Source organism: Pseudorca crassidens, chromosome 20 (genome assembly GCF_039906515.1).
Source record: "Pseudorca crassidens isolate mPseCra1 chromosome 20, mPseCra1.hap1, whole genome shotgun sequence".
Lineage (NCBI taxonomy): Eukaryota > Metazoa > Chordata > Mammalia > Artiodactyla > Delphinidae > Pseudorca > Pseudorca crassidens.
Window position 1 is genome coordinate 12,821,012 of NC_090315.1, and position 12,396 is coordinate 12,833,407.

Below are 12,396 nucleotides of genomic sequence, written 5' to 3' on the forward strand. Positions count from 1 at the left end.
ACGGCCAGCGGTCACCCTCAAGGGGGATGTTGGTGGGCGCAGGAATCTGTGTGTCTTTGTGGCTGATGTAGGGTCATGGAGGGTGGGGGGAGACAGCCACAGCCCCTGTCTGAGTGTGTCTGGGGACACATTTATGTGGGTGGGGCTGGAAAAACATGCTTATTTGTCTATATACAGGGTGGGCCTGATGTGCAGGAAGCAGGAGAACGTAACGGTTATGAGTCCAGGGCTTGGGAGGCTCTGAGCTGGAGGCCCGGCCCTACTACTTCCTGTAGAGAACCAAGTCCACACCTCTCTCAGAATCTCAGTTTCCTCCCTTGTAAAGGAAGGGTGATAGTTATCTCTGCCTCCGAGTGCTTATGTGGGGCTCAAGCGAGACAATGCATGCAAAGTGCTCAAAATAGCGCCTGGCACACAGTGAGCGCTCGACACAAACTGGCCACTGAGCGGTGACGGCCAACGTGGGATGTGTGTCTGGGAGAGCGTGTCTTGGCTGGGTGGGGTAAAGGTCTGAATATCCGTGTTGGGTAGGTAGGTGTGGGGTGCGGATGGACGCTCCCCTGTCCGTGTATGTGTGCGATGGCCCTGCATGCACATGTCTGACTGCAAGGCTCAGTGTCTGTGTGAGTTTTTGTGCACGTAGGAGTGTCTTGGTACCTTGGTGTATGGCTAGATGTTTGTGAACAAATACACATAAATATGCATCTTTTGTACGTTTGCATTTATTCAACATATATTATCAGATACTACTCTGAGCAGGTGGTTTTAGATGCTGGTTATACCATAGTGAACAAAACAGAAATGCCCGCCCTCATGGAACTTACAAGCTAAATATCTGTACATACCTCTAAGCAAAACATAGAGCAAGCCACATGGTGATTAGATAAGCAAAGATAGATGCTATGGAGAAAAATCTGGCAGGGAAGGTGGCTAAATAGTGGGTAGTTTGCCATTTTGTAAACAGGGGGACATTTGAGCAGTAACTTGGAGAGGAGGGAGCAAATTGCTAGTTCCCTGGGGAAGTGCACGCAAAGCAGCAGGAAGAGCAAGTGCAAAGGCCCTGAGTTGCGCATGTGCTGGGGCAGCAGAGGCACCTGGAGGAGACCCATGTGGCTGGAGCGGCTTGGGAGGTGGAAAGGAAGAAAGGGCTCAGACTTAGCTCAGGGCCACGCTGTGAGGCCTCGTGGATGTTCTCAGAAAGCGAGTGGGGCACCGGAGGGTTCTGAGCACAACCGGCCAAGGCCTGAAGGGGCCCCGGAAGTGTCTGTGTGCAGGATGCCCATGTGCCGGGGGCAAGGGTGTGAGCTCACCGCGGGGCCGGGGTAGGTGCTGGCTTCACAGTTCTCCCTCCAGGACATGTTGAGGCTGCGCACAAACTCAGGATAGAAGGGGTGAGAGGTGTTGAACATGGAGAAGCCCAGGATGTTGGAGGAGTCCTCCACGATCCCGTCCAGGTGCAGGATGGGGAAGTCCTGGGACCGAGAAGAGGGGGTGAGGGAGGGGCTGGGCCCACGTCAGGGCAGATGCTGCACAGGGAGATGGGGGCTTCGGGGGCTGCAGAGGGTACGCACCATGGTGGTGAGGATGTACTTGTAAAACGCTGAGGTCATTCCCAGCTCCGAGGCCTGGAGAACACAGGAGGCAGGCATGGGGAGAAGTCGAGAGAGCAAGAGAGATTTAGAGACAGGCCTTGCAAGGAGACACCCCATAAGGAACAGTAAGAGACACCCAGAGACAGAGAGAGACAGGGGAAAGGAGACAAGTGGGGGCAGAGGGAGACCTTGGTTGCTCATGTCCCGCAGGGTGACTAGGGCCCAGGTGGGAAGAAGATTTTGTTGGAGGAGAGAATGACACCCTCAAGTGCCCGCCTCCCTCTTTAGGTCACATAGAAGACTGCCTTCTGGAGACAGGCAAAGGGACACCTCAGAAACAGGGTGGGGGAGGGCAACCTTAACCTTAACCTTAACCCCCAGCTTGCCCCAAAGCCAAATTTGGGCTGCTAATTTGTAAGGCTCAGCCTGGTCACAGGTCAGAAAAACTACCCCCTGCAATCTTTAAAAGCACTTTGCAGGGCTTCCCTGGTGGCGCAGTGGTTGAGAGTCCACCTGCCGATGCAGGGGACGCGGGTTCGTGCCCCAGTCTGGGAAGATCCCACATGCCGCGGAGCGGCTGGGCCCGTGAGCCATGGCCGCTGAGCCTGCACATCCGGAGCCTGTGCTCCGCAGCGGGAGAGGCCACAACAGTGAAACGCCCGCATACCGCAAAAAAAAAAAAAAAAGCACTTTGCAATGAAAGGCAGCCAATTTAAATCTCAAGATTCGGGAATTCCCTGGCGGTCCAGTGGTTGGGACTCCACGCTTCCACTGCAGGGGGCACAGGTTTGATCCCTGGTCAGGGAACTAAGATCCCGCAAGCCGTGCAGCACAGCCAAAAAAATAAAAAAAATAAAAAGTAAATAAAAATAAATAAATCTCAAGATTCATGTTGTGAGCCCCCTTTCTCACAGTCCTCAAGGAAAACAAAGTTAGAAGACGTCTCCACGCTAGGAGTGCCCAGTTCTGTCCTGCTACCATCATTAGAACATGAAATGGCACCAGACTGCATTGCCTGTGTGGCAGGAGCTGTTATCACATGGGTTACAGCCCATTCCAGGACAGAAAAATGCAGGCTTGAGAGGAAAGTGACCACCGGTCACTTGGCTCGCACAGGAGGGGCTGGGACCCCGGCCCAGGCCTGCATTGTCTGCCTCCAGAACCCGAAATCTTTTCTCTAAGCCTCAAGAGCCCTGTGGATTCTGTCCACACTTCTTCCTGTTAGCTACGATAGGCAATGATATATGGTTTTAATTTTTTAAAAACTGGAGAAAAATAAATAATACACATTCGATTATGAGGAAAAATTAAGAGCAGGGAACAATGAATGATTAATGAATGTGGGTCACCATTGGATGGCATGCGGAGGGCCCATGGGGAAATGTCCTGTGCTGGCCCTTCCTGGGTGGTGCCCTTGAGACAGTCCATTCCCCGCCCCCGCCAGAACCCCTGCTTCTTCATCCAAAAAATGGTATCATACCTGCCCTGCCCTGCAGGTTGGAGTGAGAGCCAAATTACCTTTTTTTTGTTTTTTGGGGGCCACACTGAACGAATTGTGGGCTCCTAGTTCTCCGACCAGGGAGAGGACCAGGGCCCCCTGCAGTGGAAGCGCAGAGCCCTAACCACTGGACCACCAGGGAAGTCCCGAGAGCCAAATTAAAGAAGGCACGCAAACACCTCAACACAGAGTAGGAGAGGCACTCAGTAAAGATGACAGGGCGCTCCCACTACGCCCGCGTTTATTCTGGGCCAGGGCCTGTCCCAGTGCTTCCCCACCTTTCACTCATTAACCCTCACGGCACCCCACTGAGGTAGCAGGTATGCACAGAGAGGGAAGGCGACTGTCCAGGGTCCAACCAAGGGTGCAGCCGGCAAGCAGCTGAGCTGAGAGACAAAACTTCCTATTTAGCGTTTGCACGTAGGAAGCGGGGCTCCAGACCACCACGTGATAACTGAGGCCCATGGGCCTTGGTTGACTTGTTCTGTCACCCCATGTTTCTGCTCCTGACCCTGTAGGGAAATCAGAGACGGGACCCACCAGAGAGGGGAAATCAGGTGGGGACCCACCTTACGGAGAATGAGGTGGGAAATGGATGCGTTGGCGTCGATGATGATGGTGGACACTTTGTCATCTCGGATCTCCTTGAGCAGCGGCGTGGGGTCCCGGCTGTCGTCCAGCATCCTCACTGACAGCGTCTCCTTGGAGATGAGGAAGCCGCGCACCAGTTCCTCCAATCGCAGCAGGCCTGAGGGAGGGGTGGGGCCTTGGGTTAGAGCCCCTCCGTGTGCCTGGAGTTGGGGCAGCCGCTCCCTCCTCTCTGGCACGGGGTAGCTGGGAGAGGACCAGGGCTCGCCCAGGATGTGGGGTGGCTGTTTGGAGTGCAGCTGGCTCTCTTGGGGTGCTGGGCCCAGGTGCCTGATGCTCAGGTCCTCTCAAATTGAAGTCTCAACCGAGACCTCCCCCGACCTCCAGATCGCTGTCTCCTGCCACCTTTCTGCCCCCACCGGGCTGCATGATAAACGTCGCACACTTCACGTGTGCATAGTCGCAATCTGCTCTCCTCGCCAAACCACCACAGTGGTGAACAGACTCCAGCCGGCCAGGCGCTCAGGCCAGAACCTTTGACGGCAGCCTGGCCCCTGTCTGTCTCTCACACCCACGGCCAATCCACCCAGGCTCTACTTTCAAAACACACCCCATGGCACCGCATCCCCGTCACGGCCCTGGCCCGAGCCACTGCCATCTCCCGCCTGTGACATCGGCCACGCCTGCCCCCGGAGAGTCTGTTCCCTACACAGCAGCCAGAACTGCTGCTGTAACGCAGATGTGTCCTCCTCTGTTCCAAACCCTCCAACGGCTTCTCGCTGGTTCGGAGTGAAGGCCAAAGTCCTCACAGTCTGCAAGGCCCTACTCCATCTGCTGACTCACTTCATTATGTCCCTGACCTCATCTCCTCCTCTCCCACTCGCTTGGCTCCAGCCACGCCGGCCTCGTTGTCACACACACACACGTGCCCCATGGCCTCTGCGCTGGCTGTTCCCTCTGCCTGGAACGCTCCTCTCCAGACCCCCACACTCCAGATCTTTACTCAGATATCACCTCCTCAGTGAGGTCCACGCCAACCATTCTATTTCAAATTGCACCCCCTTACTCCAGCTCTCCCAATTCCCATCATCCTCCTCTATTTGTCCACAGGACTCACTACTCCTGACCAGACCACGTCTTCTCTATGTCCACTGCCTGGCTCTTCTCATTAGGTTTGACAAGGGCCTGGTTCATGCACTGCCACATCCCTAATACCAAGAACAATGTCTGGGGACTTCGCTGGTGGATCAGTGGTTAAGAATCCACCTGCCAATGCAGGGGACAGGGGTTCGAGCCCTGGTCCAGGAAGATCTCACACGTCTCAGAGCAACTAAGCCCGTGCGCCACAACTACTGAGCCTGCGCTCTACAGCCTGCGAGCCACAACTACTGAAGCCCGCGCGCCTAGAGCCCGTGCTCCACAACAAGAGAAGCCACTGCAGTGAGAAGCCTGCACACTGCAACGAGTGACCCCCGTTGGCCGCAACTAGAGAAAGCCTGCGTGCAGCAACGAACACCCAACACAGCCAAAAATAAATAAATTAAATAAATAAGTAAAAAGTAAAAAATAAAAATAATGTCTGGACCATGGCAGGTGTGCAGTGAATACCTTTTGAAAGAGGAATCCCTCCTGGAGGTGACTGAGCACAGTCCTCTCTCTCTCCAGCGGCACCCACAAGCCCGTCAGCCTCCCAGACGTCTCCACTTGAATGTCTCAAAGACACCTCAAACACAGTGTGTGCCCCTGAACTGACTGTCCCCTCCTCCTCAGGCAGGACCTGGTCACCGTCCATGACCCCACCCTCTCCCTTCCCTCACAACTCTCCTCAAATCCATTCTGGCCCCTCCGTCCCCATGCCACCACCTGAGCCCTAACCAGGACCATCCCTCCCCGCCTCTAGCTGCTCTCCATGCCACATCTCGTGTCATGGAGTCTCCAAGTCTGCTCTCTGTGTTGCAGCCAAAGAGCCCAAAGAGCTCTTCCTGCAACACACTCGTCCCTGCCCGGTATGGGTACTTTCCATGGCCCCCATCGTCTTCAGGAAAAAACAAAAGGCCCTCAGTGATCATGCCCCGTTCCCGGGTCCTACTTCATTGCTCCCATGCTGGGAGCATCTCTGAGCCTCCCAGGGCCTCGCCTCTGCCCTGCCCTGCCCTCTGCTTTGTACATACTCCCTCTCTTCTCTCCCACCTCACCTCCTCCCTACCTTTCAGGTCCATCTTAGAGGTCCCTTTCTCTGGGAGGCAGGCTCTGAACCTCCTAGACTAGGGTTGGATCACCCCCGCTTAACTCCTGAGAGCTCGCAACACTCCGCATCACAACTGCTCGACCACGGCGTCCCCCAGTGGCCCCGGAGCTCCGGGAAGCCGGGGACCACGCCTAGCGTTGTTCACTGCTAAATCACTGGGACCTAGCAGGGGCCCTGCTCCGAGCACGTGCTCAGTCACTATCTGCGGACTAAAGAGTCTCTTTAGGGGCAGGAGTGGGTGGGGAGGGGGTGGCCTGTGGAACCAGAGGTCTGGGTTCCTAAAGGGGAAGGGATGGTGGAGACTAGGAGAGCCTGTGTCTGGATCCCCCGGGCCTTAAAATCAGGGGGCATTCATGACTGTGGGAGACTAGATGTCTTGGGAAGGGGAGTTTGGGGAAATAGAAAACAAGGCATCCAGTTCTCCTCCCTCGTGGGACTTCCCTGGCAGTCCGGTGGTTAGGACTCTGCACTCTCACTGCCAAGGGCCTGGGTTCAATCCCCGGTCGGGGAAACTAGGATCCCACAGACCGGGCGGCGTGTCCAAAAAAATAAAATAAAATAAGAAACAGTTCTCCTCCCTCACACTCGGCCTTGGCGCAGATGAGGCTGGCCGAAGGGTAGTTGAAGGACTTGAGGATCCGAGAGACCGCCAGGCTGACGTCCTCGTTACTGGGGTACAGGCTGACAGACGCGAAGCGAAGGTACTGAAGGCGGGGCATCTCCTCGGGACCCACCTTGACGTGGGGGATCTGAACAGAGAAGGACCTTTGCTTCCATCCTGCTCCCCCCTCCCCAGCCCTCGCCTCCAGGGACCGCCCCCCCGCCAACCCCGCGTTCCCACCTCACCTCCTTCTCCCCACAGATATGGCTCACGGTGGAGGCCGACGCAGGGCTGGAGGAGGGCCCCAGAACAGACACGACCCCCTTGGGCAGGATCTGACACACTGTGAGGGGTGGGAAGAGACCGCAGATTCAGGGACCCTCTTCCTCCTCTCTGTCCCCGCCCTCAGGGAACTGCCTTGGCCCAGGAGAGAACCCGACACTCCACATGGAGCTGCCTGACCCTCCTCCACCACCTGGGGACCCAGAAGCCCAGTCCCTGACCCAGCCCACCGCAGGAGACAAAAGGAGGGGGCACGAGACAGAGGGAGGCAGGGAGACATGGCAACAGAGGGCCGGCTCAGACCAAGAGAGAGACAAAGGAAGAAATGAAGAGGATACACCAAGGACCTCCTTCTGGCTGCAAATCCAGTGCCTGGTTTCTCAGCCTTTGTCTCTCTTAAGCTTTTGAACCACGCACAACCTAAGGTGCATCCAACACCCCCTCTACCCTGAACCCACAGCCAAGGTCCCCTCTACACTCTACACCCCAAACACCATTCCTCTGCTGCATTTCCTCGCTCCTCTTTCTTCCATTTTCTTTCTCCTTAAACATGTGTGCATCTCAAGACTGGGAGGTGGACGGAAGCCTTGGTTTTTACCTGTCCAGTGCCCATCCCCATGGCAGAACCCTAACTTTTCCTGAGGGAATCACATGGTTCCCAGAATTGATTGGTACCTGACCCAGGATCAAAGAACCACATTGTGCTGGCCACAGGGATCGGTTCAGAGATGGGGACAGGCTCAAACTAGGCCACTGAGAGCCTTCCCCAGGTCCTCTGCTAAAATTATCACTGGGTTTGCTAAACTGGTGAGATGCAAAGTTTTGAGCAGTTGAGGCCATCTTGCCACCAGCTGGGGAGGGCCTTCCTGAAAATGAAGCCAATTTAGAGGAAAGTAGGACCCAGAGATGAAGACACAGAGGTTCCTGGAACATCATTTGAGTGCCTGTATTAAGCCTTGCCTGAAACAATCCTGGGATATCATTTGGGTACCTGGATTCAACCAAGCCTGAAATTAATCTTCAGGCCTTTTAGTGACATGAGCTGATAAGTTCTCTTTTTTCCTTAAGGCAGCCTGAGTTGGGTTTCTGCCATCCAACTAAGAGCACCGTAACTAAACGTCTCACCTTCCTCCAAACTTATTCCTTCTGTGTCTTCCATGTTGGTGAGGGTCCCACCATTTACACACACCAAATACCTGGAAATGGTCCTTGCCTTCAATCTTCCTCCTAATGGCCAATTAGTCACCAAATCCTGTCTCTTTTTTGTCCCCAAATTTTCTCCTATCTGTCCGCTTCTCTTCGACCCCTCCTCCCCTGTCCTGCTTTAGGGCTGTCAACTCAGGCACGCACCAGTCTCCTCGCCAGCTACCCAAATCTAGCTTCCAGACTCCACTTTCACCAGCTCCCTGTTCCAAACCCATCAACGACTCCCCACTGCCTGTAGGTGAAGGTAGCGTCTTTCAACCTGACCTGTAGACCTCCTCGAGCTGGCCTGTCAACCTGCCCAGCCTCACCTCCCACTGCCGAGTCCCACTCCAGTCCAGAAGTCTCTCACCATCCCCCCAAACACGTCCTGAGTCCAGGTGTTCAGGATGGGCGCAACCCCACATCGAGTTGCTTGGCTCCAAATACTCAGCCCTCCCCTCTGCCCCAGCTCCAGACTACAGGCACATGCCTGGAATACCATCTCCCTCCATACCCTCCAACCCGGTCTCTCATTGTGTTCTGTGCTATACCAGTCAAAAAAGTCCAGGAAACATTGGACCCCATTCTCCCTCTCAGTGATCTGAAACACACATGAACATAACAAAGGCTCCGATAAAGGCCTGCAGGAAAGAACCTGTCTAAAACACCTTTGAAGGCAGCATCTCCCGAAGGTCTAATGTCCCCAGCACGTCTGTTCAAGGGACATTTGCTCAGTCTGTGAGTATTCAACAGACTCAGGCACCCCTACTATAGGGCTGGTTGTGTTCCACGGGGCATACGTTGAGCAACACCTCTCCCTCTATATCCTGCTCATCTTTCAGAGCTCAGCTTCAGTTTAGTCTTCTCCAGAACACCTTCGCTGTCCCTGCCCCTGAGGCACCCTGGCCTCGCTGCCTGGGCCCCTCATTACTTAGCTCTGGGGGCTAAGTGTCCCCAGCCAGCTGTGAAGCTTCTCTTTCAAACGAGGCCCTCAGCTCCTCCAGGGCAGCACGGGGGCTGATGCTCTCCCCACCGCCCCAGGCCCAGCAGCACCATCTCTGGGAAGGAGAGGGCAGTGCAGACAGGAAGGAAGGGGCAGATGGAACTAGAAGAGAACACGGCAAGCTGAGGTGGCCAGGGCCGAGGAACAGACGGAGGGCCACCAGCCTGCCCTGCCTCACCCCACGGCCCCTGTGGCCCTGCTCACTGGTGTCCGTGGTCTCGTACTGGCTGTCCCGCTGCAGCTCAAAGATGTCTACTTCCACGCGGGCCTTGGCTGGGACCTCGATGATCCCGTTGATCTGCTCCCGGGCCAGGGCCAGGGCCAGACGTTCACCGCGGCCACACACTGTCTGGTCGTCCAGGATGGCAGCTGAGGGGACACAGGAGTTGGGGACCATACTCCTGGGTCCTGAGGGAGGAAGGGCTGGGCTCCTGGATTCCTTGGCTCTGAGGGAGGCTGGAGGTGGGGTCAGGGCTCCAGACTCCCTGATCTGAGGTTGGAGAGAGCCGGGATCTGGACTCCTAGGTCCGGAGGAGGAAGGAGCCGGGGGCTGCTGGGTCGAGGCCCAGATCCCTGGGTCCTGAGGGGCTGGCAGGCCCAGAAAAGAACCCCAGGGAGGGCTCCGGGAGGGTCTGTGAGGAGGCAGGGGCCAGCGGGGGCGCTGTAGGGCCTCACCCATGCGCAGTGATGAGAGCACCTGGCAGCTGGGGCTGGCAAAGGCGACAATCAGCAGCAGCAGCAGCTCAGCCGGCATCTTCCTCCTTCCTCATGGGGACGCAGCTGCCGCGGCCCCCACTCGCCACCTGCAGGGAGACCCCCAGCCCACGGGGAGATTGCTGATATGGGGGCCTCTGAGCCCCTCTGGGGACTGCTGGATGGGGTGGTGACCACAGAGCCTGGGACACTGTTGCTGAGCTCTGAAGGGCCCTGCCCTCATTAGAGCTGACAAGACTGAAGGCATCGCTGTAGGGGGAGCTGAGAATCAGAGGAGCGCTAGCAGGGAGAAGCCCACAGCACGCAGGCACTGAGTGGGAGAAACACTGCTAGAGCCACCAAAATGGGAGGCAGGCATGAAAAGGATCTCAGGTAAGAGCGAATTCCAGGAACCATCTCCACCCCAGGAGGAGACCAGGAAGTGCCACCCCCCCACCCAATTCCGCCCCTGTCTCTGGGCAGGCAGCTGTTACTAGGCAACAGAAACCGGCTGGAGAGGATGCAGTGGTTGCTAGGCAACCCCATCCCAGGCCTCACTTGCCACCTTCCTGACGTCCCTGGTTCCCACAATCCCACAGGGAGAGAGGCCTGGACATCCGGGGTCTGGAGGGGAGAGTATCCAGGAGTTAGGAAACTTGGGAAGAGAAAGACACATGGAGGCACACAGATGGAGTCAGATGGTCAGACCCGAGGCACCTAAGGGACTAAAAAAGAAAAAAGGAAAAAAGAAGGGTAAAGAGAGGGAAGGGGGGGAAGCCGAGAGACAGAAAGAGGAAGAGAGGCCAGAGGTGGGAGGGATACCAAGAGACTCAGGAAAGGAGAAAGGGAAAATAGGCCAAAATATAAGGGAACAGAAAGCTGATATGAAGACAAGAGAATGGGGATAGCAATGGAGAGAAACAGAGGAGAGTTACAGGAAGATGAGGACAGGACTAGGAAAGAGAAAGAGGGAAGAGATAGGAAGACAGTGAGACACGGAGATGGAGAGAGAAAGGGCAGGGCAGAGAGAGGAAGAGAGCAGGCAGGCAGAAGAGAGGGAAGTCAAGACACAGGAGGGACACAGAATAGAACAGGAAGACAGAATGGAGAGGACACAAACCCACCGGAGATGCCACCAGAGACCTGGATGGGAAGACTGAGTAAGGCAAGGGGTGCACTGTCTGCAGAAGCGGGTCCCAAACTGTGCCCCCGCACCCAGCACCAGGGAGCTGAAGACTAGGGGCAGACAGTGAGTCTCTGCTCCCCACAACTGCTCCAGGTGCCCTGGGCTTCTGCAGGGTGACCACTGGGCAGGGATGAGTTTGGCCAGATGCATGGTGCCCCCTGGCCAACGGCCATGCCCCCAAGGGAAGGGACACTTGGGTTTCCATGGGAGGGGGTTACTGAGAGGCCTAGAATGCTGTGAGGTGAGCCTGGGGGGCTCCCCGCACCCCACTCATGCCCACAGAAGGAGGGCTCAAGCTGGGGAGATGGTAGAATGAAACTTGCTAATGGAGACAGAGGCACAATGCAAAGTTCAGATCATCCCTTGAAGCCAGAAAACCTAGGCCAGGGCCACAAGAGACCCCGCCCTCAGCCCCTGCTCTGCCACCGACTCCCAGGTGACCTCGAGCAGATCCCTCTCTCTCTCGGGACCTCTGGGAAAGACAGGCTGGGGCTGGGAGGGCCTGCTGGACAGCCTGGGGCCTGTGGACTGTAATCGGCATCTAAGGTGAAGGCCTGTCAAGGGTGGAGGAGCAAGGGAAGCAGGGAGAAGCTGGAAGGAGAATTCACAGGGGGAGGGATGTGGAGGGCGGGGCTAGGAGAGAGGCTGGAGTGAGGGGGTCATCCTGAGACACCAGGGGCTTCTGGGGGCAAATCAGGGAGCAGAGACTAGAGGATAGATAGAAAGACTGAGAATGAGACAGGAGCCAGAAGGGCAGGGACCCACAGGTGGCAGACACGGGTGGAAGCCGAAAGACACAGTCCAGGGACAGGGCTGGGGGCAGCAGATGGATACAGAGGTACAGGAAGGCACAGACAGAAAAACAGACAGACCAAAAGTAAGTAACTGGGGCTAAATGAGAGAGAAGGACACACACACATCACCTACAAGTGAGACACCAAAGGGGACAGAGACAAGACAGAGAGCGTGAGAGAGGAGGGGCAGGGAATCAGGCCCGAGTCTCACAGGCCCAGGTACTTAGGCAAAGCCAGATAAAGATGGAAACACAGCAGCTGAGTGAGCGGAAAGGGCCCTGCCAGGGTAGGAAGACAGACAAGTGGGCAAGTGAGAGATATCACAAAGGGGAGAGGGCAAATGAGGTGAGGCAAAACAACTAACAGGTACAGGAACCGTGGGGAGAAGAGAAATTGCAAAACTCTGAAAAGAAGGAGGGCTAGTCGGAAAGAGACAGAGAGAAAAGGTACGTGAGCCACACAGTTTCTCTCGAGAAGAGGAAGGGGCAAGTGGGACAGACACAAGATAGACAGAGTCCCAAACAAGGAGAGACGAGAAGTGAGAGTCAGGGAGGGAAACTGAGGGAGGAAGAGTGAGTGACCTGGAGGGGCACAGGCAGGAGACAGGACAAGCACCCACCTAAGGGGGGCAGGTCCACACAGAGGTGCATCACTCAGAGCACCTTGGAAGGGGCGGTCATTCCCAGAGCCTGCAAGCCCCAAAGGGAGGGAAGGAATGGGAACCAA

General features: G+C 56.2%; 1 protein-coding gene across 4 annotated transcripts in view; it reads right to left on the minus strand.

Annotated features, from left to right (window-relative positions):
• GRIK5 (glutamate ionotropic receptor kainate type subunit 5) overlaps positions 1-12,396 on the minus strand; it is a 57,276-nt gene that overhangs the window by 37,647 nt on the left and 7,233 nt on the right. For all 4 annotated transcript variants that reach the window (XM_067720749.1, XM_067720747.1, XM_067720750.1 and 1 more), the window contains exons 2-8: positions 9,673-9,800; positions 9,202-9,366; positions 6,773-6,870; positions 6,510-6,675; positions 3,660-3,838; positions 1,572-1,625; positions 1,311-1,472 (exon numbers count right to left, since the gene is read on the minus strand). In XM_067720749.1, the coding sequence (XP_067576850.1) occupies positions 1,311-1,472; positions 1,572-1,625; positions 3,660-3,838; positions 6,510-6,675; positions 6,773-6,870; positions 9,202-9,366; positions 9,673-9,751 (903 nt within the window). In that variant the 5' untranslated portion in view covers positions 9,752-9,800. The remainder of the gene's footprint in view (positions 1-1,310; positions 1,473-1,571; positions 1,626-3,659; positions 3,839-6,509; positions 6,676-6,772; positions 6,871-9,201; positions 9,367-9,672; positions 9,801-12,396) is intronic.